The sequence below is a fragment of the Hippocampus zosterae genome, chromosome 4 (assembly GCF_025434085.1).
Source record: "Hippocampus zosterae strain Florida chromosome 4, ASM2543408v3, whole genome shotgun sequence".
Taxonomy (NCBI): Eukaryota; Metazoa; Chordata; class Actinopteri; order Syngnathiformes; family Syngnathidae; genus Hippocampus; species Hippocampus zosterae.
The window spans coordinates 5,859,698-5,882,718 of record NC_067454.1 but is presented as its reverse complement, the minus strand read 5'-3'; the positions used below and the strand labels follow the sequence as shown (position 1 = coordinate 5,882,718).

Sequence of the window (23,021 nt, the reverse complement as noted above, 5' to 3'; positions counted from 1 at the left end):
GATGTTTTTGGTTTTATGCGCATTTTTATTTTTGTATCTTTTAGGGGGGTTTTCTTCAAATGTTCAAACATTTATACAATACAGAACAAATAATTTTGTATTTCAATTTTTTCCTGATTCTCAGCTAATACGTAATGCAATTAATTGTAACATCGGCACAATTCTCCGTCGTTGGGGTCTTTCCGACAGATGCGGTCATGGGTGGTGTGTTTCATGCTGTTTTCTGTTGTACTCTTGACATGGAAGCTGAATACAGCTTAACTGTGCTGCAAATGGCACTGTGCGGTGGGAAAAAAAACAGAGCATCAAGAACCCTTGAGAACCTCTTGACTTTTAAGGTCCAGGCAAGAATTATTTGTGATGCAAGAACTGTCTTTTACTCTCTCAGGCGAAAGCACCATCCTAAAGTTCAAGTCCAACACCACCAGCAGCACCAGGATCAAGTTGACCTGGCAGCGATACCGCCCCCGAGACTACAGAGACCTCATCAGCTTTATCGTCTACTACAAAGAGGCGTAGGTTTCCATTTGCCGTGTCCTCCCCTCTTCTGACCTCAGCTGTGATTTCTCATGCATATATTACTCAGTGCAGTGGACTCGGGATTGCCAAACACCCAACCATCCCTGTCCCTTCCCTTAGGCCGTACCAGAACATCACCGAGTTTGAGGGTCAGGACGGCTGTGGCTCCAACAGCTGGAACATGGTGGATGTGGAGCTGCACCAAGACAAGGACACCGACCCTGGCGTGCTGCTCTCCGGCCTGAAGCCTTGGACGCAGTACGCCGTCTTCGTCAAGGCCATCACGCTCATGGTGGATGACAAGCAGGTGCCCAGCGCCAAGAGCAAGGTGGTGTACATCCGCACCAGCCCCTCAGGTAAACCCACTCATAGCCAAAATTCTATTGTAAAAAGACGCTAAACACGAAAAGTTATTGTGAAATGTCTGTCTAAATACATCTGAGCACCAGAAAGAACCAATGAAGCCTGTTTTGTCACCGCAGCGCCTTCCATGCCTCAGGACGTGCGTGCCTACTCCAACTCCTCCACCCAGCTGGTGCTGCGCTGGCTGCCCCCAGTTTCCCCCAACGGCAATCAAACCTACTACCTGGTGCGCTGGCAGCAGCAGGCCGAAGACCGAGAACTGTACCAGCACAACTACTGCTCCAAAGGTATACACACACGCTGATACACACTACCTGATTGTTTTAATTTATTAGACGTGATAAAAACCAGTCCAGCAAGAAACTTAATGACGACAACCCTCCTCTACAGAGTTGAAGATCCCTGTAAGGATGGCAGCAGTCGGGGTGGGGGACCAGGATGACGACACCAAGCCCACAAAGTCGGACCCAGATGGCCCCGAGAAGGGCCCCTGCTGCCCTTGCCCCAAATCGGTGGAGGACCTGGAGGCAGAGGCTGCGGACGCCTCCTACCGGAAAGTCTTTGAGAACTTCCTGCATAACTCCATCTTTACACCCAGGTGCGTTTTTTTTTTTTTTTTTTTAACATGCCTGTGTTAAATAAACAATTTACAGGGCCTCGAACAACTTTTCCGCACTCATTCACATTTTGGCTCTTCCAATCACAGATGTGAATGTATTTTGTTGTGATTTTATGTGAGACCTCCACAAATTAGCACGTTATTGTCAAGTTGAATAAAATTGGCACACATTTTTCCACATTTTACGCAAATATAAAACTCAAAAATGTGGTATGCAATTGCATTCAGCACACTGTACTCTAATGCCCCTAAATACAATCCGAAGTCACTGAATGAGTAAATACGGTTTAAGAGGGAGGAAATTTCATACATTTGACAATATAGTTGTACTTGACACTTGATACGGTGCACCCGGGTATAATTCACTACCACCAGTTCTGTGAAGGCCTCGATGATTTGTGAGAGAGCACCGAGATTATCATAGGATCGATAAGTTCTGAAGGGAGTAGCTGGGAAGAGGTGGTGGGCATGGTATGGGAGGTCCAGTAGGATTTTCCATGCCCTTGTCTTGGTTCTGGCGGTGTGCCAATCATTTTTTTTCCACAGTGGATTTGTTGTTTTTTTTTTGTGGCGCTACCAAACCAGACTGTGATGGAGGAATACAGGGCTGATTCGATGACTGCATTGTAGAATTGTCTCAGCAGCTCATGTGCCAGGCCGTGCTTCCTCAGTAGCCTTGGGAAGTGCATCTCTGCTGGGCCTTTTTCAGGCTGGAGTTCATGTTGGCCTCCCACTTCACGTCCTAAGAGACGTGATTCGCATGTATTCGCATGTATATTCACTTTTTCAGTTACCCCCCCCCCCCTCCCCCCGATCAATTGATAGATAAGATATCAATATTCCAGGATAATGTTGAATTGTTTTGGCTTCATAGTTGGTGTGGGATTTACAGTTGAAAAATTGTCGGGGGGGGTGCCAATTACTCTTGTTTTTTCACTTTTTGCAGTCGATCTGGATCTCTATCCACCACGAATAGCACAGGTTTACCGTACTGTGTAAATCCCTTTTTTCCTTTTTTTTTCTTTAATGGTAACATGTTGCTGTTGATTTTGCAGGCGGATGTGCTTGAAGTTTCTTGGTCAAAGTTGACTCGCCGCAAAGATGACTGGTGCTGTTTTTGTGACTCTATTTACAAAAGTGCTCACCAGTTGTCCTCATCTCCCTGAGGCTGCAAAGCATTGAAAACAACTCAATGACTCACTGGATCAGACACACACACACACACGCACACACACACAGAAAGACTTGTGTGAGATCAACACGGATCCAAAGCGAACAACAAAAACCTCACTACATCTGACATTGCTCACAAATAACCAACAACAGACCTGTGACTCTTCTATTAAAACCAACCAACTTCCTTTTCCCACACTCGATCAGTCCTTTCGAAACGTTTCACCCTCATATCCCCTTTGATATAGCGACAGAGATGCCACACCCCCTCTCCCTCACACACACACTATAAAAGCAAACAGACAAAAAAAACAAAACATGGTAAATCATGCAAACATGATCAAAGTGTCACAAAATTAAATAAAGCTGTGAGTAGGAATGAACTGTCTCCCCCTTTTGAGAAAATTGGGTGGTGCGTCTGTTTTCCTTTCCACACCAAGGTTGTCAAATGCCCGACCGACCATCTTATGTCTGATGAGATTGCCCGACAGGATAATCCATATGTTTGAGGTGTGTTAAGAGGGGATTTGTCCCGATAAAACGGTCCAAACCGAGTTGGGCCAACAATTTTCAATTTTAAACATGTTCAATATTTACGACCAAAAATCATGTGGTCAAGCGAATGCTCTGCCTCAGAGGACCGGCATTGGAGCAAAACCTTTGTGTGCGCAGTGCTATGTGTTGACGTATTCGTAGCACACCACACAGAAAATGACTTTAAAAATGTGCAATTTAGTCAAATGATTTATCTTGCTACAAGGGATGAATCACAGATTTTAAAATTGTTTTAAGATTTGACAAATCATTTTGTGTACAAGGCCTTGATGCGAGTACACAGAAATTGGTAGCATTCTAAGAGTCAGCAAGTGATGTATTACATCTATGCATCGCTTGGAAAAAAAAGGCTAAAATTTGGTAGCCATTGGACAAAAACTGAGTTTTTGGGCATGGGTTCTTGAGACTTTTTTGTGAGTGTACTAATGGTAGACACGTCGACACAATTTCTAAATTGTACCCCTTTAATTTTAGAAATGTGTCTTTGAAAGAATCCTGGAAATGGCCAATATGAATTGGAATGGCTGATTTAAGCCAAACTGGCAAACTTGTTGTAACTTTCAAGGATCAAATTTTTTTTTTGTAGGTCTCCTCATGATAAGTGTGTCAATTTTGTGTTGTAGAGTGAAAATGACAGGGGCAGAACTTAACTTAAAAAATATATATATAAGTTAGTTGCCTTTGAAAGTCAGCAACGCTGGCTGAAGGTGGTGAAATTTCAATACATTTTCGGACCTTGTGAACCCTGGAATGTGTCAAAAAGCCAAATTTCCTATTTTTCAAGCATATATTGGTGAGCCTTTTGTTTGTTTGGTTGGTTGTTCTGGAGGGTGGGGATGTCTACTCATTGTAGCTTCCAAATTTCTCGTGGCGAACCGAAAATGGTCTCAAGGACTAAATCGTGATTTTTTTTTTTTCCCCCCCAGGCCACCCGATCGCCGTCGTCGAGATCTATTCAACATCGCCAACGCCACCCACTCTCGACGCCAGCACCGGCCTCACTCCAATACCAGCACAGTCTCTCCCCTGCAGGCTGCCACCAACAGCAGCGTCGCTGACCCGGAGCTGGCGGAGCGAGAATTCGATTTTGTCGAACAAGCTGTCACGGAGCGCGAGCTGCAGATCTTCGGTTTACAGCCATTCACCGTATACCGCATCGACGTTCACGCTTGCAATCGACAGGTGCAGCGTTGCAGCGCAGCCGAGTTTGTTTTCTCCAGAACCAAACCGGCAGGTTAGTGCAACACAATTAGATGTCATTTGTGTTAACCCAAATTTGGGCAATTTTATTATTTATCATTTACAACTATTCATCCTCATTATAAATTGTATTTCCAAATAACTAACCAATTAATAAAATGCACCTACCGTGTTTTTCTGACAATACGTTGCTCTGGAGTGTAAAACCTACTCAGTCAAAAAAATGCATCATGAAGAAGAAAAAAACCATGTTGCTCTGGAGTATAAGTCAAAGTTTGGGGTCATTTATTTGACAAAAACCGAGACCAAAAACAGTAGAGCTTGGACTGGCACCGAATGAGTTCTAGTTGGGTTCAAAAGTTTTTTATTTACAATAACATCTTTTTGGGGGCGCACTGTAGTTGACTGGTTAGCACGTCCGCCTCACAATGCAGAGGTGCAAGGTTTGATTCCGGCTCTATCCTTCCTGTGTGGAGTTGGCATGTTGCAAGCGCTATATAAATGAAGATGTACAATTTTAGTAGGTAGAGTGTAAAAGATACTACAGGACTCTAAGTACTAGGTGGGCCGAATTAAACGACAACGCGGTTCATAATGTGGCTCCCAAGCCAAACTTGGCCCACTCCTGGTCTCGACTAATGACGCCTTTTTCTCTTCTCCCTTCTAGAAAAGGCGGATGACATTCCGGGCGTGGTGTCCTGGGAGGGCCACGAGGACTCTGTGTTCCTACGCTGGCCGGAACCGTCTCACCCGAATGGCCTCATCCTCATGTATGAGATCAAGTTCAAACTGGGCACGGAGGTATGGCAAAACTAGACATTATAATTGACCGCAGCCACGTCTTTGTTTTGAGTCAGGTCACATGCCAGATAAAGTTAAAGTTCACTACATGAGACCCTTGTTCATTTGACCTCGTTTCCAGTGTGGAAAAATGATCTTGCATTCATAAACCGATTTTGTTCAACCTTGGAAAAATGTGCACCGTTGTCCATGTATCTGATGGTCTAATGGTTGCGTGTGTGTGTTTGTTTTTCTTTGTTTGTGTGCGCGTGTGTCAGACTGAGAAACACGAGTGCGTGTCGGGTCAGCTCTATCGGGCACAGCGCGGCGTGCGTCTGTCCAACCTAAGTCCGGGCAACTACTCGTTGAGGATCCGAGCGACATCGTTGGCAGGGAACGGATCCTGGACGCGACCGGTCGATTTCTATGTGGCCGAACGTAAGACACTCACATTCAACGCACTCCTAATAGCCAACACACTGACTATAACCCAAAATACTGACTATGCTTGACCCATCAGGATATGAAAGCTTCCTCTACGCCATCATATTGGCCCCCATCGTAATCATCTTGTTCATCTGCATCCTGGCCTGTTTGCTGTTCGCCTTCAACAGGAAAAGGTGCGTTGAGTAAACATTCGTATCGTCACAAAGGGGCAAAAAATCTGCTTGATTGCAGCAAAATAAAGAAATATGTAGATAAGCGGAGAGATTTCGTTAGTTGTGTAATTTTAGCAGGCATGCCAGAGACAGCAATGTCCCATTTGTGGAGAATTGATGAAACAAATTGACAATGTAAGCTCCTATAAAATAGGAAATCTCGGTATAGAAAAATGCAATATTTATGATGACTCTGAATGCGGTCAAATGTCTTTTACTACCTTCCAACATAGACACGATACATATATTTTACAACATTTTATTCAACTGTGGTGTTCCACAGGGCTCAATTCTGGGGCCTCTGCTATAAATACTGTTGACTTGACTTGACTTAACTGTTGATTTGGGATTCTATGTGATTGACACTTGCTTCTTTGCCGCTAGGAACAGCGATCGTCTTGGGAATGGAGTCCTGTACGCGTCAGTCAATCCGGAGTACTTCAGTGCGGCTGAAAGTGAGTACAGTCGATGCAGATAAAGCCGAACCCAAAGGAATTGCTCCTTCTGCTGGATAATGCCAAGAAGCGATTGTCAAAATTGTTAAGGACGGCTTCATGAGGAGTCGAGTACATACAGTCAATCCTCGGTTTTCGACTAAAAATTGTGAGTTTTTTTTTATGCCTCGGATTACGGCCGAAATTTGGTTCTCGAACAAACTGAGCACACTTAATGCACCATTTGACTGCTCTCTCCTTCCTTACACGAGGAAGTGACGCTCCCTCGGGGAGACGAGGAAGTGACACTTCCTCGGGTCGCTTTTCACTGTGAGCAGACGTGTTCAATAAACTTTTTTTTTTTTTTTAAAGAGCGTGGTTTCGGTTTTTGAACAGCCTTCTGAAACAGATTATGGATGAAAACCGATGTTTGACTATAGTTGGAAAACCGTGTTGAATGTCCATATTCGTTTTCCCTGCAGGTACACTGTTACGTTGATCTAAATAGCTCAAGGAGCGTCGGTACTGCGAAAGCTTCAATTTGCCGTTTCCTGCAAAATATAAAATTCTACCTGTAATTCACTCAAAGCGCTTGAACGCCGTCTCCTCATTCACCATCCACAAATCAAATACAGTTCCGCAGAATTGACTTTGAGTTCGTCTCATCACGTCTTAAGGATTGTTTAACAGTCAAAGATGCGTGGTGAACGTTTGTTTTAAGGTTACCCACTTTTCTCCTCCGCACAGTGTACGTGCCGGATGAGTGGGAGGTGGCGCGCGAGAAGATTTCCCTGAGCCGCGAGCTGGGTCAGGGCTCATTCGGCATGGTGTACGAGGGCATCGCAAAGGGCGTGGTGAAGGACGAAGCTGAGACGCAAGTTGCCATCAAGACCGTGAACGAGTCGGCAAGCATGAGGGAGCGCATCGAGTTCCTCAACGAGGCTTCCGTCATGAAGGAGTTCAACTGTCATCACGTGGTACGCGCGTGCGCACACACCTACACACACACACACACGCACACTTTACTCGGCTAGCACACTTTTTCATCACGCTCCATTTTGCGATAGGTGCGTCTCCTGGGGGTGGTGTCTCAGGGCCAGCCCACCCTGGTCATCATGGAGCTGATGACACGAGGAGACCTCAAGAGCTACTTGCGCTCCCTCCGACCGAAAGAGGTAATGTGAATCAAAATAATACAAAAGGTTGAGACGGGAATCGAAAACAGTTTTTTTGAGAACCGGTTGCCAGTACAATGGACCCCCACCATTCGCAAAGGTGATAGGGACCATTGCAGCCCACAAAAAAATCTATAGATACTGTATATATACTGACAAAATGTTTGGATAAGGAAGCATATTTAAAAAAAACGGACTAGTTGATTACATTGATACCCTCCCCTCTGCATGTCCTGCAGCAGCAGTGGTCCAGTTTGTCCCTTCCGCCCCTGAAGAAAATGCTGCAGATGGCTGGCCAGATCGCAGATGGCATGGCATACCTCAATGCCAGCAAGTTTGTGCACCGAGACCTGGCGGCGCGCAACTGCATGGTGGCCGAGGACTTTACCGTCAAGATAGGAGGTAATTGACATGGGTCGCAATTCCTCAAGAATGTCCTGGAGGAATTTCGTGATGCCCGTTGTTGGTGAGAGAAGAGGTTGACACTCAAATTTGCCGCAACCTCACCATTCGTCACTCCCACAGTTCTGTAGCAAGCTAACAGATTTACACACTTACATTGGCTTGACATTTACTCCTGACATTTACTGTTTGAGATGATGATGAATGAAAAAGGTTGGTTCCTTGCGTGTGTTTGTGCAGACTTCGGCATGACGAGAGACATCTACGAGACAGACTACTACCGCAAAGGCGGGAAGGGCTTGCTTCCTGTCCGCTGGATGTCACCCGAGTCTCTGAAGGACGGCGTCTTCACCACCAATTCTGACGTCTGGTGAGTGTAGTCGCACGAGTCGGTATATCGAAGCTGTGCAGCAGCCACTATGTGGGACAGCTCTTCAAAAGCTGTTTTCTAAGTCACCACAACATACGGCTGTATTGGTAGCATTTATTGTATTTGTATTCAATACATCTTCAGTCTTGATGGCAAATTTGCGAAGCACTACGTTGGACCCAATGGCTGTTCCCTTCTAAATCTTCGGGACTCTCGGTCAAAGTTGCATATTAGTCACTACAGTAGATAACGGTGTGCCATATCATGCAGTGCCACCCGTATGCCCTCAAAACCACATCCGTCTCCATTTAGGTCGTTTGGTGTGGTCTTGTGGGAGATCGCCACACTGGCAGAGCAACCCTACCAGGGCCTGTCCAATGAGCAGGTGCTGCGCTTCGTCATGGAGGGAGGCCTGCTGGAGAAACCGCACAATTGTCCTGACATGCTGTAAGTCCGTTCTCTATCTATGCATGCATCAGTCTTGATGTCCAAGTCACTCCAATGGACAGCTATTCAAAAGCTATTAGTTAAAAACCATGGCAGACCTATATTAAAAAAAGTGCATCATTCACTACAGTGGACAACACTATTGTCCACCGTATGTGCTGACTCCTGTTCTAAAAGTTGTGCCTCTGTCATGACAGTGGACACGAGGTGACATATTTGCAAATTGGACACTTTCATGGACAGTCTTGATGTCAAAATTGCACCTCAGTCCCTATAGTGGACGCAAGTTCTCAGTTGTGTTCATCAGACACTATAGTGGCGAATGAAGATGTACAATTTACTCAGCAGTCCCTACAGTAGAACACAATTTTAAAGCTGTTTGTTGTATATGCACTAGTCTGTTGTGCCTCAGTCACTAAAGCAGATGTCAATGTCGAGGCTCGGGGGCCAGATCCGGCCCGCCACGTTATTTTATGTGGCCCGCGGGAGCAAATCATGTGTGTCAACTTTGATGATCCTTGCTGAAATCTGGACCGAAATGTCAAATTGGCATGGGTAATAAATAAGATAAGATAAGATATCCTTTATTTGTCCCACACTGGGGAAATGTACAGCCTCCAGCAGCAAGAATGTGGGTAGAAAGAAGAAAAAACAAACACCGTTCAATTAAGTGCAATATAAATACATTAAATGATAAATCGCACTGCTATTTACAATTGTTTTTCACATTTTACATTTGTTTCACATCATTTAAGTATGATTATTATTATTGTTATTATTTTTATTCAGCAGCCTGACAGCAGTCAATTTCGCAGTGTCAAACCTAATTTGATCGTGTGTGTGTGTGTATGTTCGTGCGTTCATGTACAGGTTTGAGCTCATGCGCATGTGCTGGCAGTACAACCCCAAAATGCGTCCGTCTTTTGTGGAAATCATCGGCAGCGTAAAGGATGATCTTGAACCATCCTTCCGTGAGGTTAGTTTTTTCTACAGCACCGACAACAAGCCGCCCGACGCTCAGGGCCCACTTCCGCCCCAACAACACCCGGTTAACATGGACGACGTCCCCTTGGATACGCCGCTACAGACACCACCCTCGCCCGGATCCCACACTCCGCCCGGGCCCTCGCTAGCACCCGGCTCCCCCAGCGGGCCCTGTCCGGACAAGGAGCCCATCGGGCACCAAGCGGCTAATGGGTTGATGTCATCAACCTCATCGTCAGTAGTGGGGGCAGCAGGGATGGGGACGCCGCCCAATGGGACCGGTTCAGTGGCCGCCATGCAGGTGACCCTGGACGAGCTGCCGCCCTACGCCCACATGAATGGGGGACGCAAAAACCAGCGTGCCATGCCGCTCCCTCAGTCATCTGCCTGCTGATTGGACGGAGCAAAGACTCATGGGAAGTCAAACCTATTCTGCTGTAATGCCACCCTTTTTTTTGTTGTTGTTGTCTTACCAAATGCAACACTGCCCCCTTGCTGCCGAGAAACACCATGGAGGGAATTGCTTGTTTTATAAACGCTTTCTTACTTTTTTTTCCCCTCCTTAAGTAAAACAAGAACCCTTTCTAAGGGGTTTACGGTCCATTTTTGGGCAGGCATTATGGATGAATACCTAAAGCACTTATATAGGCAGGGTCCTCCATGTTGCCGCCTTTGTTCTAGCTGGTACGGTAACGGTGTAAAAGGCATGAAAAATAAGATGAAAAACACTACTTTTGGATGATTCATTTTGTATCGACATCAAAATCTGAGCCACACACAGTCGCCAAGTGCTGCGAATTAGTGTCGAAAAACTCCTAAAAAAGATTTCATAACACGACCATGACTTTTCTTTCAGTCATTTGTGAAGAGCATTTACGATAACAATAAAAAAAAGGTAGGAAAAATTAGGAAAATGACTTTGGAAATACTAAAACATCAAAAACAATATTTTAATAACTCTGCCAACATTTTGCTCATCAGTACGATAATGACATTCAAAGGCCTGAACGGGTTTGGTAAAAACAGTGGAACATATGAAAATTTACACCTATAAACATTTTAATATTGGGTTTTGAGATGTAAATTTTTCTGCCATTGTGCGCAACGAAAAAGAACGTGATGGCACAAAAACATACAAATATGGCAGAAAGCCATTTTGAGACTATCGATGGTGACTGCCATTGTGGTAGTCATACGGTAACGGAAAAAAAGCAATGTAAAAAAAATTTTGCTACTCCATTTTTTTCCCTCTACATCAAAATGTGTGCCATAAATAAATTGTTGGAAAGCGCTCGTTGGTTTTCAGTGAGATTAGAAATGTACACTGAATGGTTTGAAACCTTCCAAAACCAACATTTTGATACTGTGGTCCCCATTTTGAGACTCCATTTTGTGTTGACGTATAAATCTGAGCCACAAATTGTTGCAAAGTGTTCCGAAAAGAGGTCAAAACACTATGTCATGGTGGTGTAATAGAATTATATATATATAGTTCAAAAGCATTTACGCCATTTTTTTGAGGGTGGGGTTGACTTTTTCTACCTTTTAATATGGTCCCCGTGTTCATCTTGTACAGACAAAAGAAAAGACAAGCTGCTATTCCTTATTTTCTCTTGTGGTTGTAATATAGATCTATATAAATATATATGACTTTGAGTTTATAAGAGACCTTCAGGTTGAATTTATGAGCGTTTTCACTGCAGTTTGCCATGATTTTGTTTATTTTTTCCTTTAAATGTAACTGAGCTGGTTTCAAAGAAGTACCCCTGATATTCTTTTTTCCTTAGGAAAGAGTCCCAAGCAAATCTCAGGTTCGTGCTGCCATTTTAGGCTTTAATTATTACCTTTAGCGGCGTTCTGGCTAAAAATTAAAAAAATATTATTGATTGAGATAAAAAGTGTGTCTTTACCACACTCAAATTGTTGCCGCCAAATCACAATATTAATATTCTCGTTTTTAGCTAGCTGTCGCATATGATGCCTTCCCCTTCTCCAATTCTTATCGAGTCAAATTAATAGTCAACAACCATGAATCTAATTAACTCTAGTAGACTTTTCTTCATGCAACTGTCAAGCTAGGTACTACGCTAGCTGCTGCCTTAAGTTTTTGACATTTCCAAATTGTAATAATCACATCAAGTGGACATTAATGGTTTGTCACCAATCAACCTTTGAAAAAAGTGTTTTGTTGCCCTCTTGTTTTCGGATAGCTGTCGTTGAGTCAGAAAACAGTATATTGTTTACACACTGCTGCTTTTTTTTTATTTTTATTTTCAAACAACATTCAATTGAAATAACAGTCGTCATCACTTGTTTTCGAATAGCTGGAGTGCTAGCTATTGAGCTGGCTGCAAAGCTAATATTTTGTGCATTTTTGACCAGTTTTTCATTGACCCTCTCAATTTTTCCGTCACCATCAAGTAAAATAACTTAGGTACCACATTGAGCGAGCCAACAAGAGGAAGCCACAAGGCTTCCTCAAAGATTTTCCATAACTGCTTCCAGGTTCCTTTTTTTTTTAAATCGACAATCTACACTAGATTTTTCAGCAAGCATCTAAGCCAGCTAGCTTGCTAATGCTAACAAACTAGAGATGATAGGCACCTAAAATGGCGTTGTACAGTACATGAATCCTCATCATCACAAAATAAGCGTAAATGTTTATTTTTAAATTATGACTTTTTTTGGCATTCAGAACATGAAAGCCGATGTCACTCATTTTAGTTGGTTAGCTAGCCAATGCTAATGAAGACAAAGTCTTGATGCTCTACTATGAAAGGTCAAGAAATCTCAATACAAAATGGCAGCAGGATATTCTGTAGTCTGCTAATAATGCTAAAGATATTTCTATTCCCTTAGTAAAAGGCTGAATTTATTTATTTTATATATGCTGAAGAAATAATGGCCTGCTTGGTTTATTTGTGTTGTTTTTTTTTGTGTGTGTAAATCACTGTACAGAAATAGCTGGAGACTTTTTCTGTTTGTTTTGATACCTTTTTTAAGGGGTTTTTGCAACTTTTGGGGCAAGGGAGAAGGTGTTTTTTTCCAGTTCTTTTGTTCAACCATCCATCTACCTCACTGTTGATTTATTTTAATGTAATTTTGATGTAGAGGAGCTTTAATTTCACAAACCAAACAGCAGCACGGAAACATGGGGATTGTTTTTTTTTGTTTTTTGGATGACCATGTAGATAATCGACCAATCACAATGCTCGGGTGTGTGACTGTAGATGCTGTTGTACTGGCACAGTGTACTTAAGATACAGCTGGATGGAAATAGTAAGTTTCTTACCATTATTAGAGTATAAGGACCACAACAAAAAGTCACAAGTACTTATTCGACAAAATACATGGCATTTTGGGGGGGGGGGGATACATTGTAACATACACAGTGAAAGGCATTAAATGGTCTTAAAAGCCAAAATAGAATAATAGTTGATCTATAATGAAAAAAGCATAAAAACATTTGATCAAAAACAGACAGATAAGTGAGTTACCAGAAAAAAAGTCTAAAGTACTAAAAAATGTCGCATTGCGAAATTAGTTGAAATATTGCCACCGATAAGTTTTTTTAAAAATCCAAATTTTGACGTGACGGTCATACAAGTAAACATTTGTAGTTGGGTGTTCACATGTATACATTTATAGATAGATAGCCGTTAATATTACATTTATTTTGGTAAAGATTCTACACTTTCCTCAAACTCATTGCCATGTTTTTGTGATATTCTAGTTATTTTTCAACATTGTCATGCTGACTTTATCTTCATATTTGAATGTTATTGTTTAAAATTATGGTTTTCATCATTTTAGCTCTCCTATTACATTATAGGGTGTCACGTTACAGAAATAAATGATTAGTTTTGTCATTTCAAGGCATCCTTTTTACTTTCAATATTTATTTCCTCAATGCTACAACTTTATTCTCATACTAATTTGGGGGGGGTTAAATTTGGGACTTTTTCTTTTGAGGTCGGTACTTGATCCTCATAATGCTATGACTCAACTTGCAACATACTGTACAAGCTCTGACGTTCTGGTACATTCAATGTTATAGTCTCGTAATATTTTGAATTTATTGACTTTAGCAATGTTACTCTTTATTTTCCTGTAAATTTACAACTGCCGCAAAATATGAGGGTTTTTTTTTCATGCAACACTATTGTCCAAAAATCACAACTGTGCATTCGGGGATTTTCTTGTAATATTACATAATGATTTATGACTTGTTTTTGTGTAAATTATGACTTCATTTTCTTCCCCCTTTCGATGCGGCCCAAATACTCTTTCGATGCCTCATGACATATCAGCAAAAGGATGGAAGAAGGATGCCATTTATTTCGGAAAATGTAAAATAATGCAATACAGCTCAGCTATTTTTTTTTCTCTCCATGTTTCTGTCACTGTTTGCAAAAAAAAAAACACCACAACACTCAATCTCCCACGTCTCCTTCGCACATTCATGAGTATGTGGAGGCACATTCTGTACACTTTTGAAGCCAGTTTTAATGTCTGGTTGAGACTTGGGTGTATTTTGGGCATATATTTTGTTTGACCCGGGGAGGTATTTATAAAAGTCTTCATGACATAGTGGACCACATCAGGTTCAGTTAGGTCACATGTTCAAAGGTGAGAAAACAGCAAAATCCTGACTTTCTGGTTTCTTTGGTATTGTCATGGTGACAGCCAAGTACTCCTCATTCTGTGCTGTTAAAAGCAGTCGAGACAGAAGTAAGGATCAGGATTTTGCTGTTGTTGTTTTACCACTGGATGGCCTCAAAGTAAAAAAAAAAAACACAAATCTTTATCTTGCATCCATGGCCAATATAGTTTTGTACATTTTTCCAATAGTCTTCCAGCATTCTTAAGGAAAAGTTAGAATGAGATTTTGTTTTGGGTGTTCTCTTCCCAGTTTTGTTTTGTACATGACGTTTTCAAATATGTGCCGGAGGTTAGAAGATAATTGGCTGAAGGAAAAAGAGAATGTTTCTCTGGTTCATGTCTTTTGTTTGTTTTTCTACATGACATTTAAGATAAATAAAAATGTATGCAAGTCATGAATGCTTGCCTTTATTGAGTCTCAATGGCAAAATATTTCCAAATGTTCACACTCCTATTAGAGTAATACATGTTGATGCGGGAGGGCGGCCCGGTAGTCCAGTGGTTAGCACGTGGGCTTCACAGTGCAGAGGTACCGGGTTAGATTCCAGCTCCGGCCTCCCTGTGTGGAGTTTGCATGTTCTCGCCGGGCCTGTGTGGGTTTTCTCCGGGTGCTCCGGTTTCCTCCCACATTCCAAAAATATGCATGGCAGGCTGATTGAACACTCTAAATTGTCCCTAGGTGTGAGTATGAGTGCGAATTGTTGTTCGTCTTTGTGTGCCCTGCGATTGGTTGGCAACCGATTCAGGGTGTCCCCCGCCTACTGCCCGGAGACAGCTGGGATAGGCTCCAGCATTGATCCTATCCCATAGGGTCCGCGACCCTAGTGAGGATCAAGCGGTTAGGAAGATGAATGAATGAATGTTGATGCGGGTAAAATAAAAATGTTGAACTTAAAATGACCTTTAATGCACACAAATATTGGGTAATAGCTACTAGAGGCGGTATAGTTTAGTTTACTTTTATTGAACATTTGGATGTAAACGACAATGCGGATTACAAATGTGGAAAATCTAAATTTGCATTATTTTATCTCTGATCACCCTTTAAAATAATCATAGAATAATGTCGAAAAGTGTCGGGTTGATGATTGACGGCTAGCCCACAGCTTGTCGTGCATGCACACTCAAAACATATTAAGAAAAAAATATTTCAAAACGGTCAACATTTCAACTAAAAAACTGTTAGGAACATTTTTAATTTAAATTTAAAAACAAATATTGAGTGGTTATTTGCTGTTGATGACTTAACACCTAAGTACTGGTAACCAAACCGATGATTTTGTATATTATTTAACTTTAAAAGCTGATCGGACACAACACAAAATGATGTACGTGTGGGTGACAGGCCTGGACTCATGCTGCATTCGAAAAAGATGAGAGGTCGGACTTCGCTACTTCATACTTGGAAAGAGAACGCTCATTTGAAATGGGAGGGACGACTAAAAATTAATAAATTACCGACCGACTTCTATGTGACGTCTCTCAAGAATGGCGACCCCATGGAGACGCAGATCGTGGCAAAACAAAATTTACAAGATTAGAAACATTTCAAATTGCCTATTAATTACATGTATTAAGTTCTTCGATATAACTTTACGGAACACAATGTGATTTGGACTGACTGCGTGAAGATATGCCGTTATCTCCCCACATGAAGTTAATTGTGTTGAAATGATTTGAAGATAAAATATTCCTTGATAGAAATTAAGGAAAGTATGGAGGAGATTTTCTGGAAATGTGCTGTAATGATCCAGAGCAACAAACAATTTTTCGGAATCAGTCACTCGCCACGAACGCTTTGAGGTCGGAACTGGGACATTCCGATTTCCCACCCTCATCGAAAGCAGCATCAGCCCTCCCACATAGGCGGAATGATGTCACGTCCGTAACTAAAAAACGTACATTTAAAATGCATATTATTATGGTTCACGAATTGTTTATAAATTACCAAAAATGATGGGCGAACAGAATGTATACATGAAAAATTTATTATAATTAAAATTTTATTGTAGGACTGCTGGACCACAAAATTCGAGGGCGAAGATTACGTCACCAAAAAGTAAATTAAAACCAAGGAGATTATCTTTATTTTTTTAATCAGCTCATGTTGCGAATTGTTTATGACGAGCTCAGAAATTCAAAGAAATATTGCAGGAAAAACTTCAGGAAAATTATTGATTTGAGCGAAACCCTCAGGAGTGGGAGTGACGTCACGTTGTTTTCCACAGTCCAGCGAATTGCACTTACCTTAATTTCATGTTTTTGATACACACGTTCAGATTTGTGTTTTTACGACCTTGACATCCCCATCATAAACATGTTCCTCCGTCACACTTTAGGTAAGCGATTTATTTTGGTATTGTCGTTGTTTTCCTCCGCGCCTTGTTGTCGTGCTAAGAAGATTGACAGAGAGGCTAATTTAGTTTAGCTTGATCGTGCTAACGTTCTCGAAGGAAGTCTGTGTCAAGCACGTAACGGTTGTAATTAATTAACGTATGTTTATTGTTCAGAATGCACACACATTGTGCTGCTTGAAGCCCAACAGGGCACAAGTTATTATTTGACTCGAATTCGTTGTTTGCCCATGCTAGGTTTCACAATACAAAGAATATTCAAGTCAAGTCAACTGTATTCATAGAGCACTTTCAAAAAGCCATCGCTGCATACAAAGTGCTGTACATGGAGCAATTTAACATGCACAATAAACAGTAATACAAATCGGTAATAAAGGCGGTAGAAAGCACCAAACTGTAAAACCAAGAACAAATCTAAGTCATGCTGAGTCGAATGCCAAAGAATACATGTGAGTTTTGAGGAAGGCTTTAAAGATGGGCAGCGAGGAGGCTTGCCGAATGTTCAGTGGGAGGTCATTCCAGAGAGAGGGACCAGCAACAGAAAAGGCTCCATCCCCTCTGAGCCTTAGTTTAGTTCTTGGTACTTCTAATAATGTCTGGTCCACAGACCAGAGGCGCCGGGCAGGTGTGTAGGGGCGGATGAGCTCAGAGAGCTAAGGTGGCGCGAGATTATTCAGAGATTTGAAAACAAAGAGGAGGATCTTGAAAATATTGGATAAGATTTTATGGATCAGTGGTCATGTTTATTTAGTGTTTCGCTTTTCCAACCTTTTCTGCATAATTTGATACCTAACTGCTGCCACGCTGGCCAGATAATGTTTTCATGTTATTAGATTTAGAGCAGAAGGCAGCCACGGCCAAATTTTGTCTGCAGTAAAAAAAACTGAACTTACTTTTCCTCCCAATTTTGTTGTTTTTCCATTCCCTCCAGAAAGACAATGACAGTGTAGAATAGGAAGGAAGGAGTTGTACGCAACAGAAGAGGAGACTCATCTTCCAAGATGGCCAGTGAGCTCCACGAGACCATCTTCATGGCCAAGCAGGAGCGCCACAAGAATCTCTTTCTCAACTACAGGAATCTCAACCATTTCCCCGTGGAGCTGCTCAAAGACGATGGCCTACAGTTCCTGGAGAGGCTCTATATGAAACGGAATTCGCTCACCACGCTGGTATACAACATTTTACACTGCTCAATCACTAAAGGGGTGATGTTCACACCATAATTCTGCTGTCCCCCCCTCCCCCCAATCTTTTCAGCCTGACAATCTTGCACAGAAGCTACCGAATTTAATAGAGCTGTGAGTATTGTTTTTATTGTTGTTATTATTATTAAGTATTCACACTTCCACTCATTTTCACTATATTACTGATAAATTGGTGGAAGTGTGGAGAAGAAGTTGGTTTGCACTGTTGAACAAAAATCATGGATTGACTCTTATTCCCCCTGTCCAATTGTTTTTCTGTTTTTTTTTTCATTTTATGTACTGTATTTATTTTTCATCGTCTCTCCAAATATTTATTTTCCATTTCTTTTTGTTTCAAAAAAGAGTTCATGGTTTCATATTACAATTAAAAGATAAACAACCAAAATGACCTTCTTCTCCTTTTAGGTATTTGCATTCCAACAATATTGTGCTAATTCCCGAAGGTGAGTCTTGGGCAGTCGATACACCTAACTGCCCAAATAACAGCGAGTCACGGAAGTACATTTTCCACATTTACTTGACTGAACTAAAATGGATACTTATTTGTGGCTTGTGTCTTCAGCTATTGGAAATTTGGCACGGCTGCAGTCACTGGACCTGAGCAGCAACGCCCTGCAGCTTCTCTGCCCGGAGGTTGGAAGACTGAGGTCTCTGAGACATCTCAGACTGTCCAACAACCAGCTTAAAAGCCTGCCACCTGGTAAGACCATGTGCTTCTTTTTCAGGCATTTTTGTGTCACACACTCCTGCCATGTAGAGTTAAGAAGAGTTAATTAGAGTCAAACTTCTTTTCAACGTACCCCATTTACGTTTTCATCCCTAAAAGCGTTCACATTTCAAAGAGCCGATTTTACAGAATTCATTTTCCATTTGCCGATTTTGCTTGCGATGAACACCTCTACAACATAAGCTTCAGTATAACGACCAGATTTTATGTTCATGTTTTTACATCTATGAATATTCCATTTTATAGGAAATGGTTTCAACGAACTACCGTTCTAACGTACAGATTTGCTTTGTCCCTCGAGGTACGTTGTAACGAGGTTCGACTGGATTTGCTGGGATCACTTTTCAGCTGTAGTAGCCTGATGGGCCAGTAGAGGGAAGCAGTGTTCCATTTTACAACCTGTATGTTATTGTTGGACAGGACCGGAGCAAAAATGAATAAAAACATTCATTCATTCATTCATCTTCCGAGCCGCTTGATCCTCACTAGGGTCGCGGGGGGTGCTGGAGCCTATCCCAGCTGTCTTCGGGCAGTAGGCGGGGGACACCCTGAATCGGTTGCCAGCCAATCGCAGGGCACACAGAAACGAACAACCATTCGCACTCACACTCACACCTAGGGAGAATTTAGAGTGTTCAATCAGCTTGCCACGCATGTTTTTGGAATGTGGGAGGAAACCGGAGCACCCGGAGAAAACCCACGCAGGCCCGGGGAGAACATGCAAACTCCACACAGGGAGGCCGGAGCTGGAATTGAACCCGGTACCTCTGCACTGTGAAGCCGACGTGCTAACCACTGGACTACCATCAGAATTAAATAGAAATTTATTTTAGCTTGTCAATTCTAGGGCACATAACCCAAATAATTTAACTTGACCCTTGATAATAGTAGGTGGCTGTACATTTCAAAAATGTCTTATCATCTGTCTTCCTATGCCATGAAGAGATCGGTGACCTTCAGTTCCTGGAGACTCTGGACGTGTCCATGAACCAGCTGGTGTCGCTCCCCGACCGGCTGCACCGCTGCTCGTCCCTCCAGCACCTGAGCGCCGACCACAACCTGCTGAGCCACGTGCCGCGCCACCTCTGCCGACTGGCTCGCCTCACCCAGCTCTCCATGGCCGCCAACCGCCTCACCTTCCTGCCGCTAGGTCGGTCGGCATCGTTACACTCGACGCCTTCCTTGATATTTTTACCGCGACTATCCAGCACATTCTTGTGGTTGTTACTTTTCAGATCTGGGAGGATCGCGCGAACTGCAGTTTGTGTTTGTGGACAACAATTTGTACCTGAAAGGCCTACCATCGTACTTGTACAACAAGGTCATCGGATGCAGCGGGTAACATTTTCCTTTAATCATACTTCATGTTTTTTTGTTGGTAATTATGTGAGAGAATGTGAAGAAATGGGCTGGTTTTAGGAAGTGTAATTTCTGTCAGTTTTGACATGCTGAAAGTCGCAGCAAGCGCTTAGACTAGTGGGGATGCATAGAACATATTCTAGTAAACATTTATGACTTGACACTTCACCTTTAAGGGGTGTGGCTTAGGAAATAAAGTCAGCATGGTCGATTAGTCTTCATGTGAGCTTCTGGATTCCTGTTTTGAAATTGGAACAATCCTTTCCATGATTTGTGAGGATGCTGGAAAAGTGAAAGTGGAAGACTTGGAAGGTAGACAATTTAAGCTTGAAAACTTTTCTGACACCAGTCCTGGAACCTTTCTGACACCTCTCATAATTCTGCGTCTGCTTATTTTGTCCACAGGTGCGGCGTGACGCCGCACGGCGGCGACACGGACAAGGAAGGCCAGGATGAGGCGCTGAGCGAGGCTTTGTTTGGGCTGCCGGCCGAGGTCAAAGCGGTGGCCTCGGAGGCCGACAACGTGGTCACCCTCGAGGAGCTCGCCATGAGAACGCTGCACCGCCTCTACCACCGCCAACGCTGCCATCCCACAGGTGAGGCGAATTCCCGTCTGCCTCATGTCACATGGGTTCAGTCCCTGTCCCCTGACAATCGCAGGAAACACGGTGATCCTGATATGTACGGTGGATGACGCTTTACCTGGATAATAATTCTATTGCACATTGCAACTTAAATTATAGACATTAAAATAATGAATTGCACATGGGACAATTACGTCATTGACATTCTGCCAGCACAGTGCAACAATGAGCGCATGTATAAATATGGATCATAACGTCAAGTGTGTATTTGTAGATGTGACCTTCCCACCACCCATTCCGCTACCAAAGAGTCTCCTCGATCTGCTGCAGTTCCCTCTGGGTCACTGTCACCGCTGCACTCAAGCCATGTTCACCGTCATCTACCCCAAACTCTTCCCGCTGCAACACACGGCCTTGGCAGGAGTGCACCGCAGGTTTGATACCGCCTGCTTTAAAATCACGCAATTAAAAAAATAAAATAAAATAAAAAGTTTGATAGGCGGCCTGGTAGTCCAGTGGTTAGCACGTCGGCTTCACAGTGCAGAGGTACCGGGTTCGATTCCAGCTCCGGCCTCCCTGTGTGGAGTTTGTTCTCCCCGGGCCTGCGTGGGTTTTCTCCGGGTGCTCCGGTTTCCTCCCACATTCCAAAAACATGCGTGGCAGGCTGATTGATCACTCTGAATTGTCCCTAGGTGTGAGTGTGTGTGCGAATGGTTGTTCGTTTCTGTGTGCCCTGCGATTGGCTGGCAACCGATTCAGGGTGTCCCCCGCCTACTGCCCGAAGACAGCTGGGATAGGCTCCAGCACCCCCGCGACCCTAGTGAGGATCAAGCGGCTCAGAAGATGAATGAATGAATGAAAAAGTTTGATCAGTATAAAAACAACGATGGTCATATATTTTAACTTGCCATTTTTTTACATCACCCAAAATAAACTTAATATACAATCTAGAATTTTTCAAATGCATTTGATGTCAGCCTGTGTTTTTCTTCATTAGGACCACGGTCAGTTTTGTGGCGTACTGCTGCTCCAGTCGCTGCCTTCGGACGTTTAACCTACAGGGCTGAAATCGTTGCCCCACACTCTGGATCCGTCACGTCGACAATAATGCAAGTCACACAATGGACATGGGGTCGCACGGTTCCTGAAAACTTTTTTTAACTCAAAGATGTGAACTCAAGAAGCACTTTAATTTTTTTTGGGGGGGGGGGGTATGGGATGGTTCTCCGCACATATTTTTACATCAGGCTTGAACCTGTGTCCCCTTTGCCAGTAAACATTAACCGAACTTTAACTGCTTTCTTCTCTTGCTTCAAGTCTGCCGTCCATGCAAAACAATTTTCCATTGACGAGCATTTCTGAGAGCTCTTTAAACCCAGTTTAAGGTCCGCGTATGGTCTTTATCCTCACTCATAGACAATTGAGCACACAAGTGGAATGTATCTTACGAATAACGCTTTAATATCGATTGCTGCCTTCCACTACTGTTTGACATTTTTTCACACTTGGAACAAGTACATGCAACGTTCAGGTTTGGGCATTATCCATCCTTGCATTCATTCTTTCGATCGACTAGCGTGCCGAATTGTCTTTCTGCTAAGGAGAGAGCGAACTCGTAGTACAAAGACCTTCAAGCGGTCATCAATGCTATTCAATTAACTCCCAAATGGCTTTCCATAGATGTCTTTGTTGTTGTGGCCACTCGTTTTTGTTGTTCTTAGTACTTTCTGTCTCCTATAAGATGGCTGCACAAATGTTTTTGATCAGTCTTAAGTCTGGTCCATTTCACTACACTCTGTGACACAATAATGACAATAAATCTATTCAGATTATGATTCTAAATCTGAATTAACAGTGTCCCTTTTGAATATTTTCAATGTATTATATAAATGCTGTTCAGTCTATATTGTGTTTGCCTGTAGTGAAGTTTTTTTTTTCTTTCAGCCTGTGTGAGTCAATGCCTATGACAGGAGGCTGTGCGTGTACGCGTGTGTGTTAATACATCATGCAATGGCCGAGTAATTTCCTGCCCGTGGGTCATGCTGGCCGGTTGAGTCGGAGCGATGCTGCTCAGCCTGCTGGAGATAACATGTTGTGAAACGTCACGTCATGACACAAAAATGAACATTTGGGGAGTCTACTCTTTGTTTAGCAGTCAGCTTTTCAACGTATTTAGAAATTCTGAGGGTGGTTGTATGTTGGCGCAGGAATTGTGTTGCGTTTGTCCCCAAAAAGGAGCAGGCGATGACGAGGAAGTGATGAGCAGTCGGATGTGTGAAGTGATGTGACAAGCGGCCGCAAAGTGACAGGCGGTGGGAGCGTGATTGATAGCTCATTCCACCCCCACTCCATCATGGCATCTATGGGCCACGTCACTGGGTACTGTTGCCAAGAATGTGCAGGTGCGCATGCTAAGAAACATGACTGTATATAGATGTTCTTTTCTTTTA

The 23,021-nt window shown here is 42.9% G+C and overlaps 2 protein-coding genes and 1 long non-coding RNA gene across 5 annotated transcripts in view; 2 read left to right on the top strand and 1 right to left on the bottom strand.

The window, feature by feature from the left end:
- The window catches only part of igf1rb (insulin-like growth factor 1b receptor), a 48,874-nt gene extending 34,137 nt beyond the window's left edge, over positions 1-14,737 (top strand). Inside the window, exons 7-21 of one of the 2 annotated variants that reach the window (XM_052064279.1) lie at positions 389-515; positions 640-875; positions 1,002-1,169; positions 1,273-1,480; positions 4,156-4,463; positions 5,097-5,230; positions 5,488-5,647; positions 5,730-5,829; positions 6,253-6,323; positions 7,050-7,279; positions 7,370-7,477; positions 7,720-7,879; positions 8,120-8,249; positions 8,562-8,696; positions 9,567-14,737. In XM_052064279.1, coding sequence (XP_051920239.1) covers positions 389-515; positions 640-875; positions 1,002-1,169; positions 1,273-1,480; positions 4,156-4,463; positions 5,097-5,230; positions 5,488-5,647; positions 5,730-5,829; positions 6,253-6,323; positions 7,050-7,279; positions 7,370-7,477; positions 7,720-7,879; positions 8,120-8,249; positions 8,562-8,696; positions 9,567-10,074 — 2,783 coding nt within the window. In that variant the 3' untranslated portion in view covers positions 10,075-14,737. Of the gene's footprint in view, positions 1-388; positions 516-639; positions 876-1,001; positions 1,170-1,272; positions 1,481-4,155; positions 4,464-5,096; positions 5,231-5,487; positions 5,648-5,729; positions 5,830-6,252; positions 6,324-7,049; positions 7,280-7,369; positions 7,478-7,716; positions 7,880-8,119; positions 8,250-8,561; positions 8,697-9,566 lie in introns of both variants that reach the window. The other variant, XM_052064278.1, reaches the window with a different exon arrangement.
- Positions 14,738-16,514: 1,777 nt separating this feature from the next.
- lrrc28 (leucine rich repeat containing 28) lies at positions 16,515-22,428 on the top strand. Of its 2 annotated transcripts, none has more exons than XM_052064381.1 (10): positions 16,515-16,681; positions 17,628-17,865; positions 17,954-17,994; positions 18,307-18,344; positions 18,464-18,601; positions 19,572-19,778; positions 19,864-19,966; positions 20,393-20,583; positions 20,846-21,005; positions 21,569-22,428. In XM_052064381.1, exons 2-10 carry the CDS (start codon positions 17,698-17,700, stop codon positions 21,636-21,638), a joined length of 1,116 nt encoding a protein of 371 aa, XP_051920341.1. In that variant the 5' UTR covers positions 16,515-16,681; positions 17,628-17,697; the 3' UTR covers positions 21,639-22,428. The 2 variants fall into 2 exon arrangements, with proteins under 2 accessions (XP_051920341.1, XP_051920342.1); XM_052064382.1 differs by having other exon boundaries at positions 16,519-16,681; positions 17,632-17,865.
- Positions 16,956-23,021, bottom strand: part of LOC127600078 (uncharacterized) — a 44,477-nt gene continuing 38,411 nt past the window's right edge. Inside the window, exon 3 of the long non-coding RNA XR_007962257.1 lies at positions 16,956-17,292. This is a non-coding gene — a long non-coding RNA (uncharacterized LOC127600078). The remainder of the gene's footprint in view (positions 17,293-23,021) is intronic.